The sequence below is a fragment of the Gambusia affinis genome, linkage group LG03, assembly GCF_019740435.1.
Source record: "Gambusia affinis linkage group LG03, SWU_Gaff_1.0, whole genome shotgun sequence".
Lineage (NCBI taxonomy): Eukaryota > Metazoa > Chordata > Actinopteri > Cyprinodontiformes > Poeciliidae > Gambusia > Gambusia affinis.
The window spans coordinates 7,922,363-7,945,087 of NC_057870.1; the positions used below are offsets into that span (position 1 = coordinate 7,922,363).

General features: G+C 44.3%; 2 protein-coding genes across 8 annotated transcripts in view; both read left to right on the plus strand.

Moving 5' to 3' along the window:
- cabin1 (calcineurin binding protein 1) overlaps positions 1–12,552 on the plus strand; it is a 61,021-nt gene extending 48,469 nt beyond the window's left edge. For all 6 annotated transcript variants that reach the window (XM_044112669.1, XM_044112668.1, XM_044112667.1 and 3 more), the window contains 7 exons: positions 3–99; positions 212–910; positions 3,021–3,095; positions 7,235–7,499; positions 9,913–10,071; positions 10,980–11,182; positions 11,283–12,552. In XM_044112669.1, coding sequence (XP_043968604.1) covers positions 3–99; positions 212–910; positions 3,021–3,095; positions 7,235–7,499; positions 9,913–10,071; positions 10,980–11,182; positions 11,283–11,426 — 1,642 coding nt within the window. In that variant the 3' untranslated portion in view covers positions 11,427–12,552. The remainder of the gene's footprint in view (positions 1–2; positions 100–211; positions 911–3,020; positions 3,096–7,234; positions 7,500–9,912; positions 10,072–10,979; positions 11,183–11,282) is intronic.
- A 6,492-nt stretch (positions 12,553–19,044) lies between these two features.
- On the plus strand, positions 19,045–22,020 carry tbx16 (T-box transcription factor 16). Of its 2 annotated transcripts, XM_044112676.1 has the most exons (9): positions 19,045–19,194; positions 19,397–19,553; positions 19,632–19,734; positions 20,034–20,198; positions 20,285–20,431; positions 20,518–20,588; positions 20,670–20,758; positions 21,033–21,246; positions 21,328–22,020. In XM_044112676.1, the coding sequence occupies exons 1-9, from the start codon at positions 19,179–19,181 to the stop codon at positions 21,749–21,751; spliced, it is 1,386 nt and encodes a 461-aa protein (XP_043968611.1). In that variant the 5' UTR covers positions 19,045–19,178; the 3' UTR covers positions 21,752–22,020. The 2 variants fall into 2 exon arrangements, with proteins under 2 accessions (XP_043968611.1, XP_043968610.1); XM_044112675.1 differs by having other exon boundaries at positions 20,518–20,758.
- Positions 22,021–22,725: the final 705 nt, after the last annotated feature.

Genomic DNA, 22,725 nt, shown 5'->3' on the forward strand with positions numbered 1-22,725 from the left:
AGGAAATATTTACGGGATGTCGATCGCCAGGTTTTGGCCAAGCGTGCATTTTTCCTAACTGTAAAAGTCCTGGAGGACAACCTGAGCAGTCTCACGGGGGTAAGAAGGAAGGAACGAGTTGCAAAACGCACCAACAGCCACGGCTGGTTTGTGGTTGCAGACGTCCGGCATGCTCCTACTTCATGTTTTGACAGCTTCTGCTTTCTTTCAGGTGTCTGAGCAGCTGCACAAAGCGCCCGCGCCCTCCCTGGGGGAGATGACCACAACGGACGCATCCAGCAGGCCCGGCTCCGACGACAGCAAGCATGTGCTGCCTAAGAAGCCCGGGCTTACAGAGGGAGCCTGCGTCTCTGATACTGGACCCAGGGAAGCCTCGCAGGCTCAGCTGACCTCGCTGCCAGCGGCAGCAGATAAAGGGAGTAAAACTCAAGAGGGCTTTCCTGGGAAACCGGAGACCACCGGGAACGATGGGAGCAAAGCGGGGCCTGACGAGCCGATGGAGATGGAAACCTGCCTCTGGAGGAAGCCCTCTACCACCACGGACTCTCAGGGCAACCAAGCAGAGACCGAGGCCTCCCTGAGCGGCTCGGAAGCACAGCAGAAAGTGACTGAAACCAGCCGGGCGCCGCCGGAGCTGTCTCTGGAGGAGCTGAGCATCAGCTCGAGGCAGCAGCAGCAGCCGCCGTCGACGCTGGCAACCGCACCAAAAGTCACGGTGGCTGCAGGTGCGACCGATCAGGGCTTACTACGAAAGCCAAACAGGAAAAGGAAACTTATAGAGGATGTGGAGTCCGGAAAAACCCTGCTGCTTGATGCCTACAGAGTTTGGCAGCAAGGGCAGAAAATCATGACCTATGACCTGGGGCGCATTGAGAAGATCATGTCCGAGACGTATATGCTCATAAAACAGGTAAACCTCTCAAAAACGTCTCCTGTGTATGCATGAACACACTCTCCTCTGTTATTTTCTTGTTTGTGCGAAGTCATTCGCTCTGAACATGAACCCTCTTTACTCGACTTCAGTTGGTCGGGAAACCCCTCTACTAACAGAATTAGTGACAAAAGTAGAGGGACTTTCCCTGAGCTGCGTTTTCAGGGACTGCTACAAAGCGCCACGTGCGTTTTTTCTTTTCCTCTCTATAACCTAAATTCAGCCTTTGTAGTTTCTGTTACTTTGCTCTCACTCCTTCAGCAGGAAACGGAGTCTAAGCATAGCCTTTTATGTATTCATATCATGAAGTGGCATTTTTAAGCAGAAATAACCAGGTCACATCTGTGCCAGACATGGGCGGGTTTCTGACATCAAGGTAAAGTGAGGTTTTAGCCAGAGCTGCAAATATTTAGTCATCACAACAACATGCATATCATGAAGACTGCGGTAAGTATTCACTAATTATGCCACAAGTGCAAAATCCCTGCTTGTGAAATATTTGGCGACACTTGTTGTTTGTGCATCGTTATAAACTTTGATAAGATAAAGACGCGGTATGGTGGGAACGTCCTTGACCTGTGGCAAAAGAAGCAGCTTGTTCAATAAAATGCTGCTGGTGACATGTAAATAATTCTCCATTTTCTGAACAGACCACTCATCTGTGGTGTTTTTGTTTGCTACAATTTCAAAGGAGAAAGGTTGTAAATGGCAACACTTTTTAATTATTTCTTATTTATTGCAAGTAATGCCAAAAAAAAGATGGAGTTCTAAAATACTGTAAGTCGTGTTTCTGTCAAATCTGGAACGTTCTTCTATAATTATGTTCAATTAAAACCAGATGTTTTCTGTTATACATGCACTCTATAACAAACTGCAACTATAACATTTCCTTCAACAAACTCTGCCTTAACTTATCCAAATCATGTCTCCGAAAAGCACCTCCTTCATTATAGCCAGCCTTACAAACGGTGAATACGTTGTAGTCTGCTGCCTTTAATTCCTACCATGCTGCAGGGTTGTTGTTGTTTTTTTATTCTACACATCTGTACTACTATTTTGTTTTGAGGTGACGATATAAACCCCCCCCCCCCCAAAAAAAAAACATGGTTTCACGTGTTTCAGACAAGGCAGCGCTTCCTGCCATCAAACTGTCTCAGCTCGACAGGTGACTAATGTCAGCGAGTCACTTTTTTGCCAATAAAGGGGTTTAGGAAGACGTCATCCATCCACGCAGCTCTGTCTCGTAAAGAGCTGGGGCTGGAAGCCCCTGGGTGTAATCAAACTCTCTCTCTTCACGACATTGTGCTGATTCTTCATCCATCAAAAGCCACGCTGCTTCTCCAAACTCCCCTTAGTCTGACTGAGTCTTATAAGAGGTTCACTCACTCCATAAGTCCCCTGAATGCCTGTGATTTAGAAATTTCCCTTCGCTACAGCAATTTAAAGAATTTCAAACATTGACTGTCTGGCGTGGAACTCGTTTCTCCCTCGATAAATATAACTGTGATTGGGGGAATAAATCAAAATGACCCACTTAATGGCTCTCGTTGCTGCCAGAACATTCTGCTGTCTGGGTCTTGTTACGTGAGGCGAACTCCCCCGAAGCTCCCCTCCCCTGGAAGGAAGATGGATTCCTTAATTTTTTTTATTTTTTTTTTTTTTGAGAACCGTCCAGCTGATGTAAGATTTGAACAGAAGCGGAACATGGAGCCTACGCTGGCGGTGTGTGGTTTTAACAGCGAGAGTCGGAAAGGAGGCAGATGTGAAATCGAGAAGCTGCCGCATGCTCAAACCTGACTTAGCTAATGAAGTGGTTTGAAAAAAAAAACAACCCAAAAAACAAGAGAGAAAATGCTCGTGAAGGGAACCTGTGCAAACAGCCTGTTACAGGGAACATGGCTGCTGTCGATGCGTATAGCTGTTGGGTCTGCAGCATTGTGCCGTAGCTGAGGCCGCAGACTCCCACAGACCCTGGTTCTTGTTTCTCTTTTCTAATCGTCAGGAGCTTTGTTGAAATCTTTCGGGTTCTGGTGCACAACGCGATCCTGCTGCTCTGTGCTAATGCCCTTACTCTGCCTGTTTGCCCCAGGTCGATGAGGATGTAGCGCTGGACCAAGCAGTGAAGTTCTGCCAGATACAGTTGGCCGCCTCGGCACAAAGACAGGTAAGGCTGAGTTTTTCCACCAGCTCTTCAGTTCCTTTTTCCACTGAGTCAGATCTCCAACAGTAAGGTTTAATTCCCGCCTTAAAACCTGATTTTAATATGATACTGATCAGTACTTTGGAGGGTTTTTTTATCCAGTGTCTGATTGTACATGGATGAAAAGCCAAACAAAGAATTAAAACTGCTGGGGGTTTTTTTGGTTTTTGACAAATGTAGCTTATGTTGCTTTCCTTTATATAATCTACATTTATTGTAGGATGATATAGTCCTTGTTTAGCGGTCCTTATAAGTCCAAAAGTTTTTGTTCTAAACCAAAGTTTGAAACTTTGCTTTCATGGAACATTTTGTTCCATGATTTGTGGAACTAAACGAAATTAAGACCTGATAACCATTCAACCAATTAAAAGTAAGAATTTTGTACTCTATGTTCAAAAAGTTCTAAAAACTCAAGAAAAATAGTCGAGGCATTTGTGTCTGGAAAAGAATGTGATTTTGAAAAATAAGATAAATACCTGTAGGAACCATGTAAATCTGCCAGGGTTAGGGATATTTTTGACCGCAACTGTTGGCTTGGATTATTAAAATATCAGTTTCCATGGAGAATATTTGCAAATCCAGTATGTTTCATAAAAGAGAATAAAAAGGCAACTTTGCGGTAGTACGTTGAGCCTTGCTGTTATCTGCTGAAAGTCTTGCTCTCTCTCGCTGTCCGACAGCCTGAATGTACCGGAGAGATGTCTCGATTACTCAGTTTCATTTAGTAAGCTTCTTCACATCTTTCTCTTGATTTTTGTTTTCTGATCGGGGCAAAACTCAGCTGATTCTGGTCATCAGCTGATTTCCTGGTTCGTCTCAGTCGAACGGAAAACTTGTATTTGTATTTCTTCTCCTTGTGTGATTGCAGCAAGTTTAAATATAGATGTTCCGTTTTTCTTATTGGAGATAAGAATGCGGCATCTGAAATCTGAAATGTGCTAAACTGATTAATAATGCGGCGAGTCCAACACTTGAGGTCTGTCCCTTCACAGTCTTGCCAGAGCTAAATATAGCCCCAAGCTTTGCTTTATGCTTCATCTTCAGTCTCTCAGTTTTGGCCGAACATTTCATTGTTTCCAGCTAAACGCTGATCACTTACACAACCAGTAAGCCTGTAAAGTTACAGGAACATGATGCAGCTAAGAGCAATTTAAAAAAAGCTCATCCAGCTGTAAATTAGCTGGTTTTAGCTAGAACTGCACTTGTGTGTGTTTTTTCTCCAGCATGCTTCTCATCGAATCCTTACTTGCTCTGCTTCATTCTGTCGGAGTCTCCCCCATTCCTCTCTCGTCCCTCCTCCTCCTGCCCACACAGTTATCAAGGGTCTCTCTGCCCACATCCTGTTGTCACGGTGATGTTCCCTGAACCTCCGGTTCATGAGGAGTAGATGTTGACAAAATAAATCAGGTTTTCCCAGTTCTGGGATCCTAATTTCTCGAAGCGTCACGTCTGCAATCGTAACTTGACACAGAGAGAACAACAAATTTTGTGTTTGTGTGTGGGGAGGGGTAAGGTTTAAATCTTACTGAAACAGCTGTGTGGGCACTTCTTTAAGGAGCTTCCTGTGGAAAAACTGTAATATTTTGCTAGACGTCTTGCAAAAATATTCTCACCTTTTTTTTTTGTCATATTTCATCACATTATCATACGCAAACTACGACGTTTGTGACCAACAATAATTATTTAATCAAAGTGAAACTGCATTTTTTCTTTCATATATTTCTGCCATTTGTGTCCAGCCCCTCCTACTCTGAAACCCTTAGATAAAATCCAGTGGAACTTATTTTCTCGGGAGATGTCGGTTTTTAAAGATTAGAAGCACATTTGTTCAGATTTAGCTTTTTAAGAAAAACGTAAAACCTACATATCCTTTATTTTGGCAGCAAAAATAATAAAAATAAACAGCAAAAGACCCACCCACCTGCACGTATGCACATCCGTCGCATGTGCATACGTTAGCTCTCTGCCTGTGATGCCATATTGGGAGGAAAGAGTCTTTTCCTCTTCCACTGGGTTTTTTTTATTTATTTTTTTGTAAATCTGTTTGTGCTTCTCACATTCTCCTGAAGAAATGAAATGCTTGAGCTCGTCGGAGAGCCAGCGCAGGCTGCAGCTTTTCCACTCCTGAGTGTGATGAAATGTGAAATTTTACTTAATGATGAGGTGATGAATATTTAAAAGTGAAGTCGGGGGGTGGAACTGATTTGTGGTTTTCAAACTTTCAAGTAGCAATCTGAAAAGTGTGGCATGGATTTGTATGCAGCCCCTCAGAGTGGGCGGGGATTTGTCGCTCATTATGTCTTGTGATAAATTCTGATTTATTGTTGTCGCAATAAATTCCAATTAATCATTTTTAAATCCCACAAAACTGCCAGGATTGTTAGTTTCACTATTGCCTCTGCAGTCTTTCAGTCATTTTGAAAGTGCAATTAAATGCAGAGTGTGTGTGTGTGTGTGTGTGTGTGTTCACTAATTAATCAGACTTCTTTATGTGACCGGTGTCCTAAAGAGGCGTATTACAAATCAAATCGGGTTTTCAAGAGCACCGTTTGTGTTTTTGAGGCTACAATTTCTCTGCCATGCTGTCAGAGCCACACAGTTACTCTAAAAACAAAGTAATCACTAATTCTTACTGTCACCTTTATCGTTATTACAACAGTGGTGCATAATAGTGTGACAAAACCTGTCCGTATTGCACACCCCAACCTGTACAGCCTCCTTTCACAGCAGTTACAGCTGCAAGTCTTTGCAGAATGAGACGGTGGCTGATTTTCAGACCTTTGCAGAGGTGGATAAGATCTGTGAATAAGATCAGTTTCACATGTAAGTATCGGCCGATCGCCTCTAATAATAAACGAAGGTATTCCTACAGCATGATGCTGCCGCCATGTGAGTGTGATCCCAGTATCAAGGCCTTTGCATCAAGTAGTCAAGAGTTCTTACCTCCGTCTTCCTACTAGCTCTGATTAGGCGTCCCACTCCCTGCCAGCCCCCCACAGCATCATGCTGCCACCATTGTGTGGTAGGGTTTGAGTTTGAGCTCCGTCCAATGAAATCCCAATAAGATGCGCAGAGGTTTGTGGATGTAAATGCGAGAAAATGTGAACTACATTCGTTCCCCTTGCGCTACACACTTTCTCATTTCTGAGCAGACCGGAGCAGCGCTTGAGGAACCTCCGTGTACTTTCTCGCGTACGCTGCTCCTCTAAATGCACCGAGCCCGACTGACTCTGTGGTTTCTGAGCTGCTGCTGATTAATTCATGAGCTGTGAATCATCGAAGCTGCTGCTGCTGCTGCTGAGGCCTGAACGAGCCGCTCGTCTCTCAGTGAATGTTGCTGCGTGAATCCTGTGGGAAATTTTGCCACACTCAGCTGTGACTCAGAGCGCTGTTTGACTTCAACTCCCAGAAAGCCGCTGGGATAAATGGCAGATGAGCCAAATTACCGTGTGCAGAGCGCTTTTGTGATGGCTTCTGTGACGTGTTTGTTAAGAGTTCGGTCCAGTGTTGTTGTTTTCTCTCTCTCTTTCAACCGCATCCTTTTAATCATCGAATTAATCTTTACCACTGAGACCCTCTGAAGTCACACTGCGTTTACTTTCTGTGAGGCTCTCCAATAAATACAGCTGCAACTTATGCAGCAGGCGCCGTTTGCCCCCGCGCCTCCTTTCTTTTGTTCGAAACCAAAAAATCGAGAAGGTTTATTCATTTCTTCCTCAACTGTGCTGCTCTGCGTTACCATGACAGCGGCTGGCCGTCGTCGCAGGTTGTTTGTGCAGCTCTTGTGTTTCTAAGTGGTCCTCTGAAGAGCGGCCAGGAAAAGTGGCTCAGAAGAGCTGAGCCATTCAGCAGCATGCAGGTACCGCAGCCTCCGGTCCCCTCGAGGAGCGCCGCGCCGCATCACTCCGCTCAGGATACCATTAGCTGGACTAATATCACTGATGTATGTTGTCTGAAAAGTGATGCTCCGTTCAGTGTGGAGCACCCCCTTTTTTTTTATTTGTTTCCTTTTTCCTGCCTCCAGCCTCAAGGTGAAGACAATGTGCTGCTCTTTGAGGTCCAGCTGCTTTAACAACAACAACTCTCCTTGTTTCCGTCTCCAGCAGTCGACAGGCGACGCCCCGACCACGCCCAAGTACACCAAGGAGCACAGGGACCTCTTCTTCCCCGCCGCCCTGCCAGCGCCCGTCCTGCTCACCCACCCCGTCTGCCACCCGCCGCCCGCCCACGACGGCCAGGCCAGGGGAGCCTGCGAGCCCCTCAGCAAGGTGGCCCGACCCCAGAGCTCAGGCTTCCACCACGATCAGCCGCAGCAGAGGAGAGTTGTTGGCCAAGCCGCCGCCGCCACGGCCTTCCTCCCACCTGCAGGTACGGCGCCTTAATCCTGACTCCTCTAAAAAGCAACTTTATGTTGTCTTTTAAATTTATTTTTTTTTACACCATGTTCTTTTATGTTTACTTTTTTTTCCCCATGGAGAGAACATCTTTGTTTACAAATGCAAAGACAGAAACATGGAAATAAAATGTGAAATAAAGCAGGAAGCGGACATTACAGGATGTCCGGTCAGGCTTAAAAAGTCTAATCTGTATATATCTAAAATTAAGGCCTTAATGTCTTAAATTAATTTTTGAAAACTGGCCTCTTGACAGGACTTTTAAATTTGGTAAATTCAGTTGGGGGTTTTTCTCACTGGACTTTTCTGATGGGAAAAAGTTTGAGTCCTTCTCAAACATATTTGTTGCGTTCTCTAACTCACTGCTAGTGCTAATACATGTGCTAACTAGCTAGGTAGCTAGCTTTTTTTGTGCCTATCATGGATAAATGCAAATTCATCATCGGTCATCTGGACAAAATTGATACATTTCTGAGTTTTTGATTCTGTGCAAAATGGTTTTAAAAAGTCTCAATTTTGAGTCGGTGAAACCTGCAGAAACCCTGATTTATGATCAATTCACCTTTGGAGCTTTTTCTGTTTGTACTCTTGTGCAATAGTAGATAAAGTTAAAATTCCTTAAACAAAACTTTAAAAAAAAGGAAATTTACATTTGTGAATATGAAATTTGCCAAATGGGGGATAATGTTTGGTTGGTTTGGTTTGATTTCATTTTTTCTTCCACGAGGCCAGCAGGGGGCGCCTGAAGCCCTCCTCAGCAGCATTACGTAACAGAAGTCTGTGTGCAGTTTGTGTTTTGCCTTTTGGGCTTCCTGTCCCCCAACAGGAACTTCTGTCAGCAAAGTCCTCCAGACTGCGAGTCTCTTCTGTCTGAATGGGCTTCTGGGAGGATTTGCTTTAATCTCGTCATGAATATTCAGTTTGGGCCATGTTCAATATCTGCAGGAGTAAATCCATCAACCTCCGGTTTAAAACTAACAGCTAAATTCATAAGCTTGGGTCTTTAACGTCAACATGTTTTGCGTCCAGTTTTTCCTTGTGAGTTAGCATTTAAAGGTTTAATAATGGTCATAGAGCATCTTGAGACTGTTTTGTTGTATGCATAACGTGGAGGTTTTACACCGGTTTCTTACTTTAACCCTAAATAAACCACAAATCCTTTAACATATTAACTTTTTTTTATTATTATTATTTTTTTTTCTTTATTATTATTTTTTTTTTTGCAAAAGCTTTTAAACATTCTTTATTTTCCTTGTACCTTCCAGGACTTGATGCTGTCTTTCATTCCTCTGAGTTCGGTGACCTTTCAACATGTGCAAATCCACACAAAAAGTGTGTTTGCATCAGCAGGGATTTTACATGCAAACAGTTGCATCCCGCAGCATCTCACCGATGTAAATTATGTAACGGTTTCCCAGGCAACAATCACAGAGTTGCAGTTCAGTTGTTTGTGTGTATCCGTTTGCCACGACTGCTGCGGGGGGAGTTTTCTTTTCATTTTTTCTTTTTTTGCGCTTGCAGGGAATCTTAAAAAAAATAATAAAAAGATACGCTAAGTTTTTGTGATGCAACAAAGTTGAACACCTTTACACTAACAATGAAACGGATGAACTCAAAATTAAGTCTGACTTTTGTAGCAGATTTTGATTTCTCTGCAGAGTGACAAACTATTTTGTTCCCTGTCACAAAATCCTAACATTAGAAAATACCCATTGAAACAGTTTTTTGTTTTAGCAGATTTTCTAATTATTGCTGGTATATGAAGTAATAAATAATAGATGGAATTAAACTGCTGAGTTACTAATTCATCAAAACTTCACATGCAATCGAGTTTTAGCTATTTAATCTGTCCTTTAAATGTTTTAAATAAAATTAATATGTTTTATTACATTTTTATTTGGTTATTAAATATGTTTTCAACAAACAATGTGGCATATAATAATTTAACTTGAATTTGTTACTTGCTAAAATAATAATAATATTTTTAATTATAAAATTATTAAAATAATACAGTCGTATTTATTGTTATAATTATTGTTAATGTTTATTGTTTTGCTTCCTATTTGAATTGTCTCTGAGTCGTCAAATGGATCTAGCATCTTATTGGTTCACCTGCACAGCAACTCGGCTGCAGACCAATGAGATTTATTAAAATCAGTGTTGGCCCCGCCCTCTGATTGAAAACTAACAGCTAAATTCATCTGTGCTGCAACACAAGTCTGAGAAATGACTAAATACATTTTCTATGATTTCACTTCATAACGAAAACGAGTTTGAGCACATCTCCCCATATTTAATGCATCGCTGACATTCTGACTGTCGTCTCTGAAGCGCTGCGTTGTCGTATATCTGTGAGTGAATGTGCGCCATGTTGTTTGATCCCTCAGAGGGGCGGGAGGAGCCCACAGAGGGGCTGCTGTACCGCCAGCAGGAGTCCCACCTCTGTCAGCAGATGAAAATGGCCACCGTCTCCCAGGGCCAGGAACCCTCGGCGGCCTGGTTTCAGGAGGAAGCGGCGACATGTAGCACCACGCAACCTTGTTCAGGTCAGAGCCTTTAAACCACACGGATGCATTCATCTCAGTTCGTTAGGACATCAGCAAAAAGTTGATGTATTTCAGCAATTCAACTTAAAAAGTGAAAGTCGCGTTGACTCGGTACACACAGAGAAACACGTCGACCTTCTTATGTCTGTTGATTTTAATAATCATGGCGTATGGCAAGTGAGAGTCTAATAATAGTAGAAGATCAAGAAAAGCTGAAGTTTAACAATAAGTCATTTCAAGGCATCACTCAAGTAGCTGGTTGTTCACAGTGCTGCGTCTAATAACGGTAATGGAAGGTTAAGTGGAAGGACAAAGTACGCGGTGAGATAACTGCACCCATCTTAAGAGCTTGGGTGAAACTAAAACCAGCTGTGTTTTCATCACAAATGTGTGCAAAAGTGTGTCAACATTCAACTAATGTCCAAAATAAGAAGAATAGGATTAATTAAGAATTGCAATTAAAAAGCTCGTTTACACGATAAGTCATCAAAACACGTCTCGCCATGATCCTCCGACTACTTCCTGTGTCTTCTTCTTTGTGGTTTCCGTCAGCGGTAACATCCGGTTGTTGATCATGTGACTGGTGTGACATGCACTAAAAACCAGCTCATCCCAACACCATAATGTTTTACTAAAAAACTTTTTTTTTTCTCAAAATTGATGCTTTTCCATTAAACAAATATCCTTTTGAAATGTCAAATTGCACCATCATATGGCCAATGGAAATGCAGGTAATGTGTGTAGCCATCTTTCCAGATGTGCAGCGATTAGCTTAGCGACAACATTTTCATATGTTGCGATGCCTTTTTGAACGTCACATGAGAAAAGTCATCTTTATCCGAAGTAAACAAGAAGTGTGCATTTCTGTAGAAATGAAAAATGGCTCCCTCCCACTGCCTCTCTCCCAGACCAGCCGCAGTACGCCAGCAGCGAGCAGTCCAAGCTTCCAGACCCCAGCCGGATCCGCGCCCGCGCCCCGGCGAACATGCCAAAGCTCTTCATCCCTTCCACCGTCACCAAGTTCCCCCCGGAGATCACGGTAACACCCCCCACCCCCACGCTGCTCTCCCCTAAAGGCAGCATCTCAGAGGAAACCAAGCAGCGACTGAAGGTAAGCTGCTTCGCCTCCCGGTGCCAGTCTCCCTGTCCGTCTGCATGTAGCTCTGCTGAACAGCGCCCTCTGCTGTCTGCTTTCTCCCTCCCTTGTACAGAACGTCATCCTGTCATCCCAGTCCGCTGCTACGGTGAAAAAGGACACGCTGACCCAGCCGGTGCTGGAGGTGCAGGAGACGTCCAGCCAGGAGTCGTCTCTGGAGAGCGAGTCGGACGAGGAGGACGACTACATGGACATCTGAGCCTAAAACTCAGATTAGAGTTCAACTTTTCAAAAAAAAAAATTATAAATGATTCCTGAGCAGCTGTCTGTGTTGATGCTTTGGTTCCCTCACGTGCCATACAGGAAAAAAAAAAATAAAAAAAAATCTCCACTCCAAACGGATGAAATGCAGTATTCTGAGCCGCTGCGTGGTTGCTACTGTTGCAAGGAGTGTGTCGGCGCATGACGGACTTTGAAGGCTTTCGTCCCGCAGCATGCCTGAAACGGGCCACTAATGCATATCACACATGAAGCTTCTTCAGCTCTCTTGCTTTACATCCGACCCGGCAAAAAAACAAGAAAAAGAGAGAAAGGAAAAACAGTTTGCCTTTAACGGCCACCAGCGACATTTTTATGCATCTTTAACCACGTCGTGTGCAGATTTTTTATGTTTTCCCCTCTCCGAACTGCAGCTAATCGCTCGTCTTTGAGCACTTTCCTGCCACCGTTTACTGCGCCGGGACATTCTGGTCTCGACGCGTCGCGACACGTTGCATTTGGGTGAAACCGGGAGGGAGGACGGGGCGGGCCGGCGGCCGGCGGGTCAGGCTCCGGCTCCGTCCATGGAGCCAACGATCCGCGAAGCCTCATAACCTGTAGCAGACTGAAAATGTTTACACTGAACACTTGGGATGCTTCTCAGTTGGCGCTTAAATTTGTGTTTTTTGTGTTGTTATTCTGTCTCTTTTGTGTGCGTTTGTAGCTACGAAAACACTTCTTGCCAGGATGACGTCCTGCCACCAGCACTGATCGGAATAACGAGAGGAATTAGCTTTTGTTTGTACAAGACAAGAAAAAAAAAGTAATCTTATGAATGTTTGTTGGATTGAGCTGGAGAGTTTATCGTCAGAGGAACCGATGCGCACGACGACGAGGACTCTCCAATCGTGATGCCTTTCCACTGAACTCCCTTAAGGACAGTTTGTCACATTTCTTTGCCTAAACTCAGAGGAAGACGCACCGAATGTTTTTTACAGATAGTTTTCTATAAAAAAAAAAGAGAAAGACTTCTTATGTTTCTTGAAAGCCGCGTGTGGTCATTTTTAAACTAAAAGGGCACAAATAGATTAACTGTTCCCACCGTAATAAAGAAAAACAAAATCCCAGCTTTGTTACATTTGTTTGTTTTCGGGGTTGTTGTGTCGGGCTTTGGGGGAATGTATGTGAAGCGGGTTAAAGCTCCGACAGAACATGTTCTCTACGTCTGGACTGGATGCATTATTGATGTCAAACCAAATATATACATATATATTTGAAAAAAACACGTTTGTTGTTTGAGTCTTTAAACCAAATCAAGCCACTTTGTCGTAGCAGGGATATTTCTTCAGTTCATAAAGTGAAGCTTGTAGATTCATTCATGCACTGAAAAAACACAAAATCTTATAACCAATCTTTTTGGTGTTTCTAGTGCAGAATATTTTAGCACACTTGAAATAAGGCAAAACTAATTTACGAGTAACTTTTCAGCAAAATATAGATCCTTGCTTAAAGTCAATAATTATTTAAAATTGATGAAAAAATTACTAGTTATAAGTGAAATAATCTGCCAGTGGAGCAATAACTCGTTATCTTTAGAGACCTGACCCTCTACCAGATTAGTTTGATTTATTATGCTAAAGTCTAGAGAAGACTCCCTGTATCCTCAGTCCTAATTAAAAACTCTCAGCTCGGCTTTTGGAAAGCTTTGCAGCCAGCGGCGGTTCTACCATGTTTGCCACCCTGGGCTATCTTCCACTTGGGCACCCAAACCCCACCCCAGACATCTCTTCTTATCACGTTTTGGAAAACGCTATGAAAACAAAATCAACCAATTCTTCTGAATGCTGTGTGTATTCATGGATTTTATTTTATTTATTTTTTTTAGATATTTAAAACGACACAAAAAATTCATGTAAGTGTATGAAAACTATGTAACACTTTTGATACCATGATGAAAGTAAAATTCCTTTCAAAACACAGAGCGACATGACAATAAGTAATAGGAAACTCGTTCAGGTGCCAATTTGTTTCGTCCCCCCCCACCCCCATCACCCCTGGTTGAGATGCCACCCTGGACAGTGAGCCGTATTAACGAGCTCCGCTAGTTGCCGCTCCACATCTCAAAAGACATTTATTTCTTTAATAAATAAAAGCAGAGTTCTGATAATTTAAAATACTTATCAAACATTAAATGCGATGTTCTTTGGGGGAGCCTCCCTGTCGAGCAGCTGGCAGACCTGGAGCTGCTGCTCAAAGGGCCCGTACACCGTGGTGTGAACTGTCTGACGCGAGGGAAGTCATTAGTCTTCATTAGCAACTTCCAGGAGTTTCTTATGAAGTGCTGTGAAGTTGTCATTTGCTCCCTTTACCAGGAAAACTAGATGTGAGGTTTGTTTTCTTATGCGGAGGGCCAAATGTGAGCCTGCCTGCCCCCGGTGCGAACTTTTGAGATCGCGGTTCCCCCGGATAAGGAGTTGAAAACGCAGATTTTTTTATTCTTAGTGTTGAAACGGGTGCGGGAGTTCTTGTCTCTGTTGGGAACGTGCTCCTCTCGGTGTGCTGCTCCTAATTGTGTCAGCATATAAAAAGCTTACAGAGTTATTCTCTTTGTCGCACTTAAATGTTTCAGATCACTACAAAAATTTGTTTTTAAATTCAACAAAAATAAGCTGAGGAAATACAGAAATTATTTCAGATGATGACTTAATTCATCAAGAAAACAAATTATCCAAATCAACCTGAATATATAATTTATTTATTTTTTGGTTTAAAAGTTCCCTAGCTGCTTCAGAATTGCATAAATAGAACCCAGATGACAACATGAAGGTTAAAAGATCTGAAGAAGCATCACGCTCTGATTAAAATGAAAGAATAGACGAGAAATAAAGTCATTAACATCTATCAGCTGTTTCCATGTTTGTAGCATTTTGATCCAGGGCTGTTGGATTATGCTAAAAAGCCAGTAGTTGTGCTTCCATTGACCTTAAAATTGTTCAAATTACTAAAATACATTTGCTCAACAGAAACGTGCCAAATTTGAGAAAAACTAAAATGTTTCTACAAGATGACGCCCTGGGCAATTGTCCATTTTGCCCATATCAGAAACCGCCACTGAATTGAGGCACCATAATTTTATTGTTTTTTTGTTTTTTTTCCCAACATAAGTCAAATATTCACAGCTACTGATCCAAAGAACATCAGCAAGTCCACTTCTGAAATGCTGGAGTGTCTTAGTCCAAGTCCACACCTCCAATCAAGAGGTCGTGGCGTCATCGCCTTAAACTGCCCGTTCCAAATGTGACTCAGTTGTTCCTCCTCACTTATGTAAGAGATTAACGCCAATTATCGCAGGCTGGACACTTTTGTTTCGAAGCATTAAAGGTGTGACAAAATAAATAAATAAAGCAGAAACAAAGAAAAAAAATCTGCAGGGGGCGGAGGGCATGCATTTATTTTTTCTGTTAAAGTACTGCATGTGATCAATGCAGTACTTCAGTAACTGAGTGCATAAAAATAAAGTAAAAAGTGTAACGTTCCCATCCGTGGCTCCACTTTCTCTACAGTGAGAAAGGAAAGCGTCTGGTTTTGCATCAAAAGGCCGTCGCTTCGTGGCTGATGTGAGCGAAAGGTGTGAGATTTCTCGTCAGTCCACTCCAGGGGCTCTTTATGGGCCCGCTGCAGAGCCGTCTGATCCCCGGGCCCTGGCTGTATATTGGCAGCTGTTAACTGGAAGAGCGCACAGAGAGCTCCGTGCAGCCAGGGCAAATGGCCGAAGGCTGACTGCTACAACAAAAATAAGAGGAGAACTGGAATTTACCCAGGGAAGGATTCAGATATGAGTGGCAACGGAGGAAGAGACTAGCTGTGTTTCTGTGGGGAACTGGAGCTTAACATGCAGCAACTACAAAATGTATTCACCCTCTTAGATCATTTACTCTTCTATTGGTTTTACAAATCAATAGAATAGATTTTGGTCAACAAAATCTGGCATTTTTGACCAAAAAACTTTTAATGTCAGCAGGAAATGGTAGCAAAAGTTCTGTGGAGTAACTCGTTTTAGGTCAATAATTCCTTGATACTGATGAAAAAGCTCTAGTTCCACTTACAACAAAACGTTTTTCCCATAAGTGAAATAATCTGCATGTACATTTTAATCAATATTAAGGAATTATTTACCTTAAACATGTGCCTTTATCTTGCTAAAAAAAAAAGAAAGTTACTTGTAAGTTAGTTCTGTCTTATTTCAAGTGTACCAAGATATTTGCGCTAGAAACCAGGAATACCTGGTAAGATGTGTTTTTGCAGAGCGCTGGCCTTCTGCAGACAGACACACTGATTTGTCGCTCCGTCCAAACGTCCCTGCAGGCTGGATGTTGCGTAAACCTTCCCCCTCTGCCGTTGCTCTTCGGTCCTCTGGCCTTGCAGCGGTCACACCTGTCACCTGTAGACACCTGTGTGTAACAAGGCTGACTCTGCTGCCGCTGAAACGTACGCCTCTGGGCCCCGACACCGTGAAACCGAAGAGACCCGATCTCTCTCTAATCCCTAAAACGCACCGTCCTTTCCTTCCTCCTTCGCCCCGCACGTACGAGCCGCTCTGATCCCCCTCGCGACCTCTCCGACCCCTGAGGCAGTGAGAGGAGAGCGACACTCGACCTGAGATTGATAACTCCTCGACAACCACTGGTTCTCACACACATGCTGCTCTCAAAATCGGAAACGCATCCTCAAGGCCGACGCTGTGTGAACGGAGGAGCGCTGGGAGACATCAGCGCGGTTAAATGACTCCATTGCATCTTTAAGTGCATCTTTACAACCTGAATGCTCGCCATTTTATTTCACATTGATCTCTGCTCGGAGCCCGTCAATATGTTCACAGTGGGCGGAGGTGGCCGAGGTGAAGGATGGAGCGTCTAGCATTTCCTGTGGACACTTCCAGTTGCACTGCAGATGGACTCAACTCCCACTTTTTTTCTTACACAACAACAAAAAACACAAAACAACTTTTTATGGGATTTTATGTGAGAGGCAAAGATGGTGGATAACTATGAAGTGGATGTGGTTGTCAAAAGTAAAAATAAATAAATAATCTGAAAAGTGCGGTGGGCTTTTGTAATCAGCTCCTCTCATCATCAACAACTTTGTTAAGGACACAAATAGGTCCATATGTAAAAAATAATAATAATGAAATACAAACAACTAATATGGAGTTCTCAGTGAACACCATGTACGTTTCGCTTAAATTACAGATTCATTTGGGTTTACCCATGTAGGCTTTCTGCATTCACACCAGCCCTGTTTGGTCCACTTTACTCTAACTGCAGTTTGCTTCGAAAGCCCGGTTCATTTTGGGGAGGTGGGAATAATCAAACTCTCGTCCGCCTGAAAACTTCGGCCTCGATTCAGTTGAAGAGAACTCTGTTGTGGTTTGAATGCAAATGTGGATGCCGAGCAGACCGGCAAAGGAAGGAAACTGTAGCGCAAGGCTTTCTGGGTAAATACAAGCAAAACAATCATGTGAATCTAGCGCTAGTGGGGGGAAATGGCTTGTGGTTATATTTTATGAAGAAGGCAGATGTTTGGTGTCTTCTTCTGAGTTTTTTGTCGTTTCCTTCAGTAGTTCTTGATGCAGCGCCAACGCAGGCAAGGAGGGAAAAAACGTTTTTCAAAGGTTTTCGGTGTGTTTGATACAGTGCAGTGTGAACGCGAGTTGCACCAGCTGAAAATGCAACGAATGTTGCAACTCTGATCCCCTGCCAGAACCAAGTCTACCGGACTATCAGGTGTGGAAACACCCCTCCGTCTCAAGTCTGTCGCAGCCTTCAACAGTTTTTCTTCCAGGATTTGCCCTACATTTAATTTCATTAAATATATTCTGCCCTTGTAGCCTGATCAGCTTCCCTCTCCCTGCTAATGAAAAGCGTCCCCACAGAATGATGCTCCCACCGCCATGTTTCACTGTGGTAACGCCACGTTCCTCATATGTAGCAAAATGCATGTGACTGCAAAATTTATTGGAGTTGGAATTTATATTGAAATCAAGTGTTGCTAAACTGATTTAACTTCTCTAGGGCATTAATTGAAAGCTTGATTCAGGGGAATTAGAAAAAAGAGGGTTGAATACCACAATTTTACTTGTTGAACATTTTGAAAGAGGTGTTTTCTAACACTTGATAATTAAGCACTACACAGTGTTAAACTATAACATAAAATCCTAATAAAATACAAAACAGTTTATTGTGATTAGCACGACAAACTGCTCAAACGTTCCAGTATTTTTGCAAGCCATCTCTGTAACTGCATGTCTGCATATTGGTTTCAAGCATTTACTTAGTTATTCTTACAGTAACGGGGCCATAGGATGCAGGGCCGTAAAAAGCTGTGCTTACAAAGACCATTGTATGCAACGCAGACACGAGAACCCGAAGAGGAAACCTATACGGTTTGTGTTTCTTAGCCTGAGAGGAGATGAATTCAATCCACGCGCCACAGGAAACAAGAAAGGAGATTGTCATTTTTTTTGTTCTTCACCCCCTTCTATGCTAACGCCTGTAATGTGTTGCAGTCGATTCGCCTGCAGTGAAGCGGTACGAAGAACTGCGACACCTGTGGATTTTACCTGGAAGTGGATATCAAGTAGGAGAGCCGGGGTTTACTCTCCTAACCCTGCAGGACCCCATCATTCATGCCTGACTTTGAGCTTGTGGTGCTAACTGGCTGCTAATTTCCCACCAATACACCAGGCTTTCTCCTCATGCAGAAACTGGCTTCTTCAGGGGGAAACCATCTTAATGAGATTATCTGTCAGAGGCATGGGCCTGTCTAGACCATACAATACACAACCGCCAGCGTCGTACCCCAACTACTTCCCCGCGGTCGTATCTGAGGATGCCCTCAGGTACGACTTACCTGCAGGAACACTGCATGGTGTCACCACACCATTATGGGTTCGCACACAGTTTCCCCACCCACTCGGTAATTTGGTAGAGAAAAGAGAGAGAAAAGAAGCGTTAAAGGGGATTGTTATGTAATGTGACGTTTTAGCCACTTTCACATCAGCACGTTCCCCATCTCACTACGTGCATTACTTTTGTGCTCCAGTAGGAAAAGATCTTTGTCTTTTTGAGAAAACAGCAACACATTCCACTTGACAATCCTTTCCACTCCATTTCTCCTAATTGCGTCAAATGACTCGCGCCGAGTCTTTACCATGTTACACAAGCACACTAAGTGGCATTTCTGCGATCGGTTATGTACGTGTCAATGATATTTAGGCCGGTTTCTGGAGCTGCCGCCAGAGCCCGATCTGCAGCAGGAAAGTCAGTCCATATTTGTTTTAAAGTCCCTTAGCAGTTAATAAAGGCGCATTTCCTCCTTCCCCCTTCCTGTGGGGACGGCGTCAGGGCTCTGTTAAGTCTCTTTGATTTCCAGCACCCCTCCAATCACAGCGGGACCCTGACTCATCATTGTGTCACTTCAAAGCCTGGGAATGGCTCTCCTGGCTCCACCTACCAAAGGGTCCCCCTTAAAAGTCATGGTCACTCTCTCTGGCAGCATCCATCTGATGCAACAGGACAGAACTGTTTGGACTGACCTTAAGCTGCTGGATTTGTCTTCAACACATGAGACGAGGGGGTGGGGGGTGGACGGCGGGGGGGCAACATTTTTGGATTTATCCAACATTTGGATTGCTCGTCATCCTTTCATGCATAGAAATCCCAAACTTCTCCTGTCTGGCCACTGAAACCGGAAAATGCAGTCCATCAGGGGTGAGTTCCCGACGCCTTTCTGTGATCCTAACCCTGCGATCCTGCAGGGTTAGGATCGGTTAGGATATTTACAATTCAATAAAAATGCAACTTTTATCGAATTGTAAAGCAGAATTGAACCTGTTCTCCTCAGTTCATCCCTGATCAAAAACTCAACCCCTTTTGGGGTCAAATGTCTATAGTAAATCTTACTTTGCTGCAGAGCTGAAGTCCAACTTCAGCGGTCCACCTCCTGCCTCCATGGGCACTGGCCCTGAAGCCTATCTTCAGGGCAGCATCAGGATGACTCTGGAAGACCTTGAACTATGGAAGACATTCCATGAAATTGGAACGGAGATGATAATCACCAAACCGGGCAGGTCAGACGGGGCTTTTCACACAAATATATTCAGAAAGATGTCACTGTTCTTCATTTGTGTATCCGTTTGTGTTTTCAGGAGAATGTTCCCACACTGTAAAGTGAATTTATCTGGTCTTATTCAGTGTGCCAATTACATCTTACTGGTTGACATGGTTCCAGAGGATGGCTTCAGGTATAAGGTAAAGACTATAAATTATAACTGTGTTGTCTTGACTTGTAAAGATCCCTCTGTGGTTAGCAGATACCCCCTGTTTATCACACTCCCCCTCCCCTGACGTTGCACATCAAAGACCCCTATCTCTTCCTGTTTTTCTATCCCCTGCTGGGAGCCCACTGTACTACCCCCTGCCTCCATGGGTGGTTTCCTCCAGTCGTCACTCTCGGAGCAATCGTGGGAAGTTAGGGAAGATGAAGTTGCTTCTGTAAATCACCTTTTCTCCGAGGCTGATTGACTTACGATCCGTCTCCTCCCCTGCAGTGGAATAAAGAGAAATGGGAGGTGGCAGGAAAAGCGGAGCCTCAGCCTCCCTGCAGGACCTACCTCCACCCAGACTCTCCGGCCCTGGGGAGCCACTGGATGAAGCAAAGCGTCTCATTCCTCAAGCTCAAGCTCACCAACAACACTCTCGACCAGCATGGGCATGTGAGTATTAAATGATCAAGGGATTTTCCAATTGATGTTGAGTTTAAAAAGATCTTTGGGGTAATCTTACCCTGATTTGTCTGCAGATCATCTTGCACTCAATGCATCGATACCACCCTCGTTTCCACGTTGTCCAAGCAGACGACCTGTTCAGCGTCCGCTGGAGTGTGTTCCAGACTTTCACCTTCCCAGAGACGTCCTTCACTGCAGTCACTGCCTACCAGAACACCAGGGTGAGTCCGTTTGGCTCCACAAAACCTTGATCGTCTTCTACTGAGGTCAGCAGTTGTCGATTTTAATTCAATTCTGCTCTGGGCAGATCACGAAGCTGAAGATCAATCACAACCCATTTGCAAAGGGTTTCAGAGATGAGGGCACTAATAAAAAAAGGTGGGTCTCAATTTCTGCCGAACATAGCTTGAGAAATCTTGCTTGTGAAATTGATCTAAAAAAGCTGATGCTTCTCTTAAGGCGTGCAAACAAAAATCCTGCATGCATAGAAAAACGGGCCAAGTTACCAGGTGTGTTGACGGAGGACTCCAAGGACAGCAGTTCACCAGGTACAGCTTCAGTCTTCCTTGAGTTCATGAATTTCCTTCCAGTCTTGTAATTTTGTTTAAAGGTTTTATTGGCTCCAGTGGCCTTTATTTGATAGTGAATTGACAGGAGAGTGGGTAATGAGAGAAGGGGGAAGATATGCGGCAAAGGTCGCCAGGCCAGGAATCTAACCTGCGACAGGACTAAGGCCTCCATATGTGGGTTGTGCTTAATCCCTGCGCCACCACAGCACCCCATTCATTTTTTTAAGTCATCCATTGCTTTGTGCCATTTCAGGTTTCTGCCAGTCATCGTATGATGGTTACGATGGAGAAGAGGGGCGCCTGGCCAAAAGGAAAGACGAGGATGCTGTAAAGGAAGAGCAATACTCCCCCTGGGGCGCTGAGAGACAGCAGGGTGTGAGGACCGACTCTCCCGCTGGGGCGGACACAAGCGATATCTACAACACGGAGCAGCTCGTTCCCGCTGCTGCATCTTACCAGCCGTACAGGTGAATACCACTGACTTAACACGTCAAATAGTAAAACTCTGTCCCACTCAACCGGACATTCACTGCCATTATGCTCCCCAGGGCCCATGAGTACGGAAAGTCTCCGTCCCCCTCCTCCAGCGTCGGCAGCAGCGTCACCGGATCTGGACGGAGCAGCTACGAGTCCAGAGTTCCCGACATTGCCACTGTCGCCGATCACAACTCCTCTAAGCCTGGCCCTTCCCACTGCGGACCCCAGCCCCTGCCGGGCCCCCAGGACTACAGCGGAGTTCTGAACATGACCATGGCCCAGGCCGGCAAGCCAGGGGTCATCGGCCACCACATTTACAGCCCCTACAGCACGGAACAGCCGCTGGGCCAGTGGAGCGGGCCAGGACCTGCACAGTATCCCCCTCCTCATCCTCTGACCGCCGACTACACCGCGCAAGCGGTGCATCATGGCTATCACCATGGCAACGTGGGCGAATGGAGCCAATATCCGCTGTTCTCTTACTCCTGCTGGTGAGCAGGCTCTTCAGTGTCAAATGATTGAGAGCTTATTAAATCTGACGGCTGATGTGAGGTGCACAGACCTGACAATGCATGCCCCAAACAACGCTGAAGGCCTGACACTCACGGCAAGAGGAAGGTTCTGAAAGGAGAAGAAATGTGGCCCAGCGGGCCTCAACTTTCAGGAGACACTGAATCTCTCCAAACCTTGGAGCCCTGCAGGATGACCGTCCCCGTCTATTTATTTCGTATTTTGTCTCATCTACAGCATAAATATTATTTTTGTACAGGAAAAGAAGAATTAAACCTAAGTGTGCAAATTATGTGTGTCTATGTCTTGTAATGTTAAGTGAAAATAAAAAATCTTATGCAATATTATTTGTTTGTTGCCTTGCGTTCTGATTTTCATAGGTTCCCAGCACAGACACCACTGACCGGCGCTGCCTTGCAGGGATGGAACGTTTGTACTTCACATCAACTCAAGATTGAGCTCATTCCGACGTACCAAATTGTTCAGCTTCACATCAAAGGTTTAGATATATTTGCAGTGATTTTAGTTTTGAGGCAGACATGGCCGGAAGAGACAGTGGGAGCTCAGATTCTCTAATTTGTGCACAGGCTTCAGTGAATTATAGATCAAAGTTTTGGATATTCTGTCTGTGGATGCCAGGCTTTGATCCAGTAAAGTTCTGCCTGCAGAAAGTTTGCTGAGAACACCTAGCGCCTTGCGCGCAGTCAGAGCCGCTGGTGCCGCTTGTTTGTGTTTCCGCTAATGGGGGGCTGCTCCGTCTTTTCGGACGAGCCCAGCATGCATTAAAGTGACTCCCGCTCACCTGCTGAGGTTTACCCACTGCCACATAAAGCACTGCACGACCCTCGTTCTCCATGTCAATGGGCCTTAAAAAGCATGAAAATGGGAGCTGTTGGCTCCTTTTCACTGTTAAAAAACACAAGCAAGGCCTCTCACCTTTAGCCTGAGTGGATACGAGT

Excerpts from the sequence above, each read along its gene's own strand:
- tbx16 (XM_044112675.1), top strand. Across the intron at positions 19,554-19,631 it reads ATAATCACCAAACCGGGCAG|GAGAATGTTCCCACACTGTA; the intron begins GTCAGACGGGGC and ends TTGTGTTTTCAG. Across the intron at positions 20,199-20,284 it reads CTCTCGACCAGCATGGGCAT|ATCATCTTGCACTCAATGCA; the intron begins GTGAGTATTAAA and ends ATTTGTCTGCAG.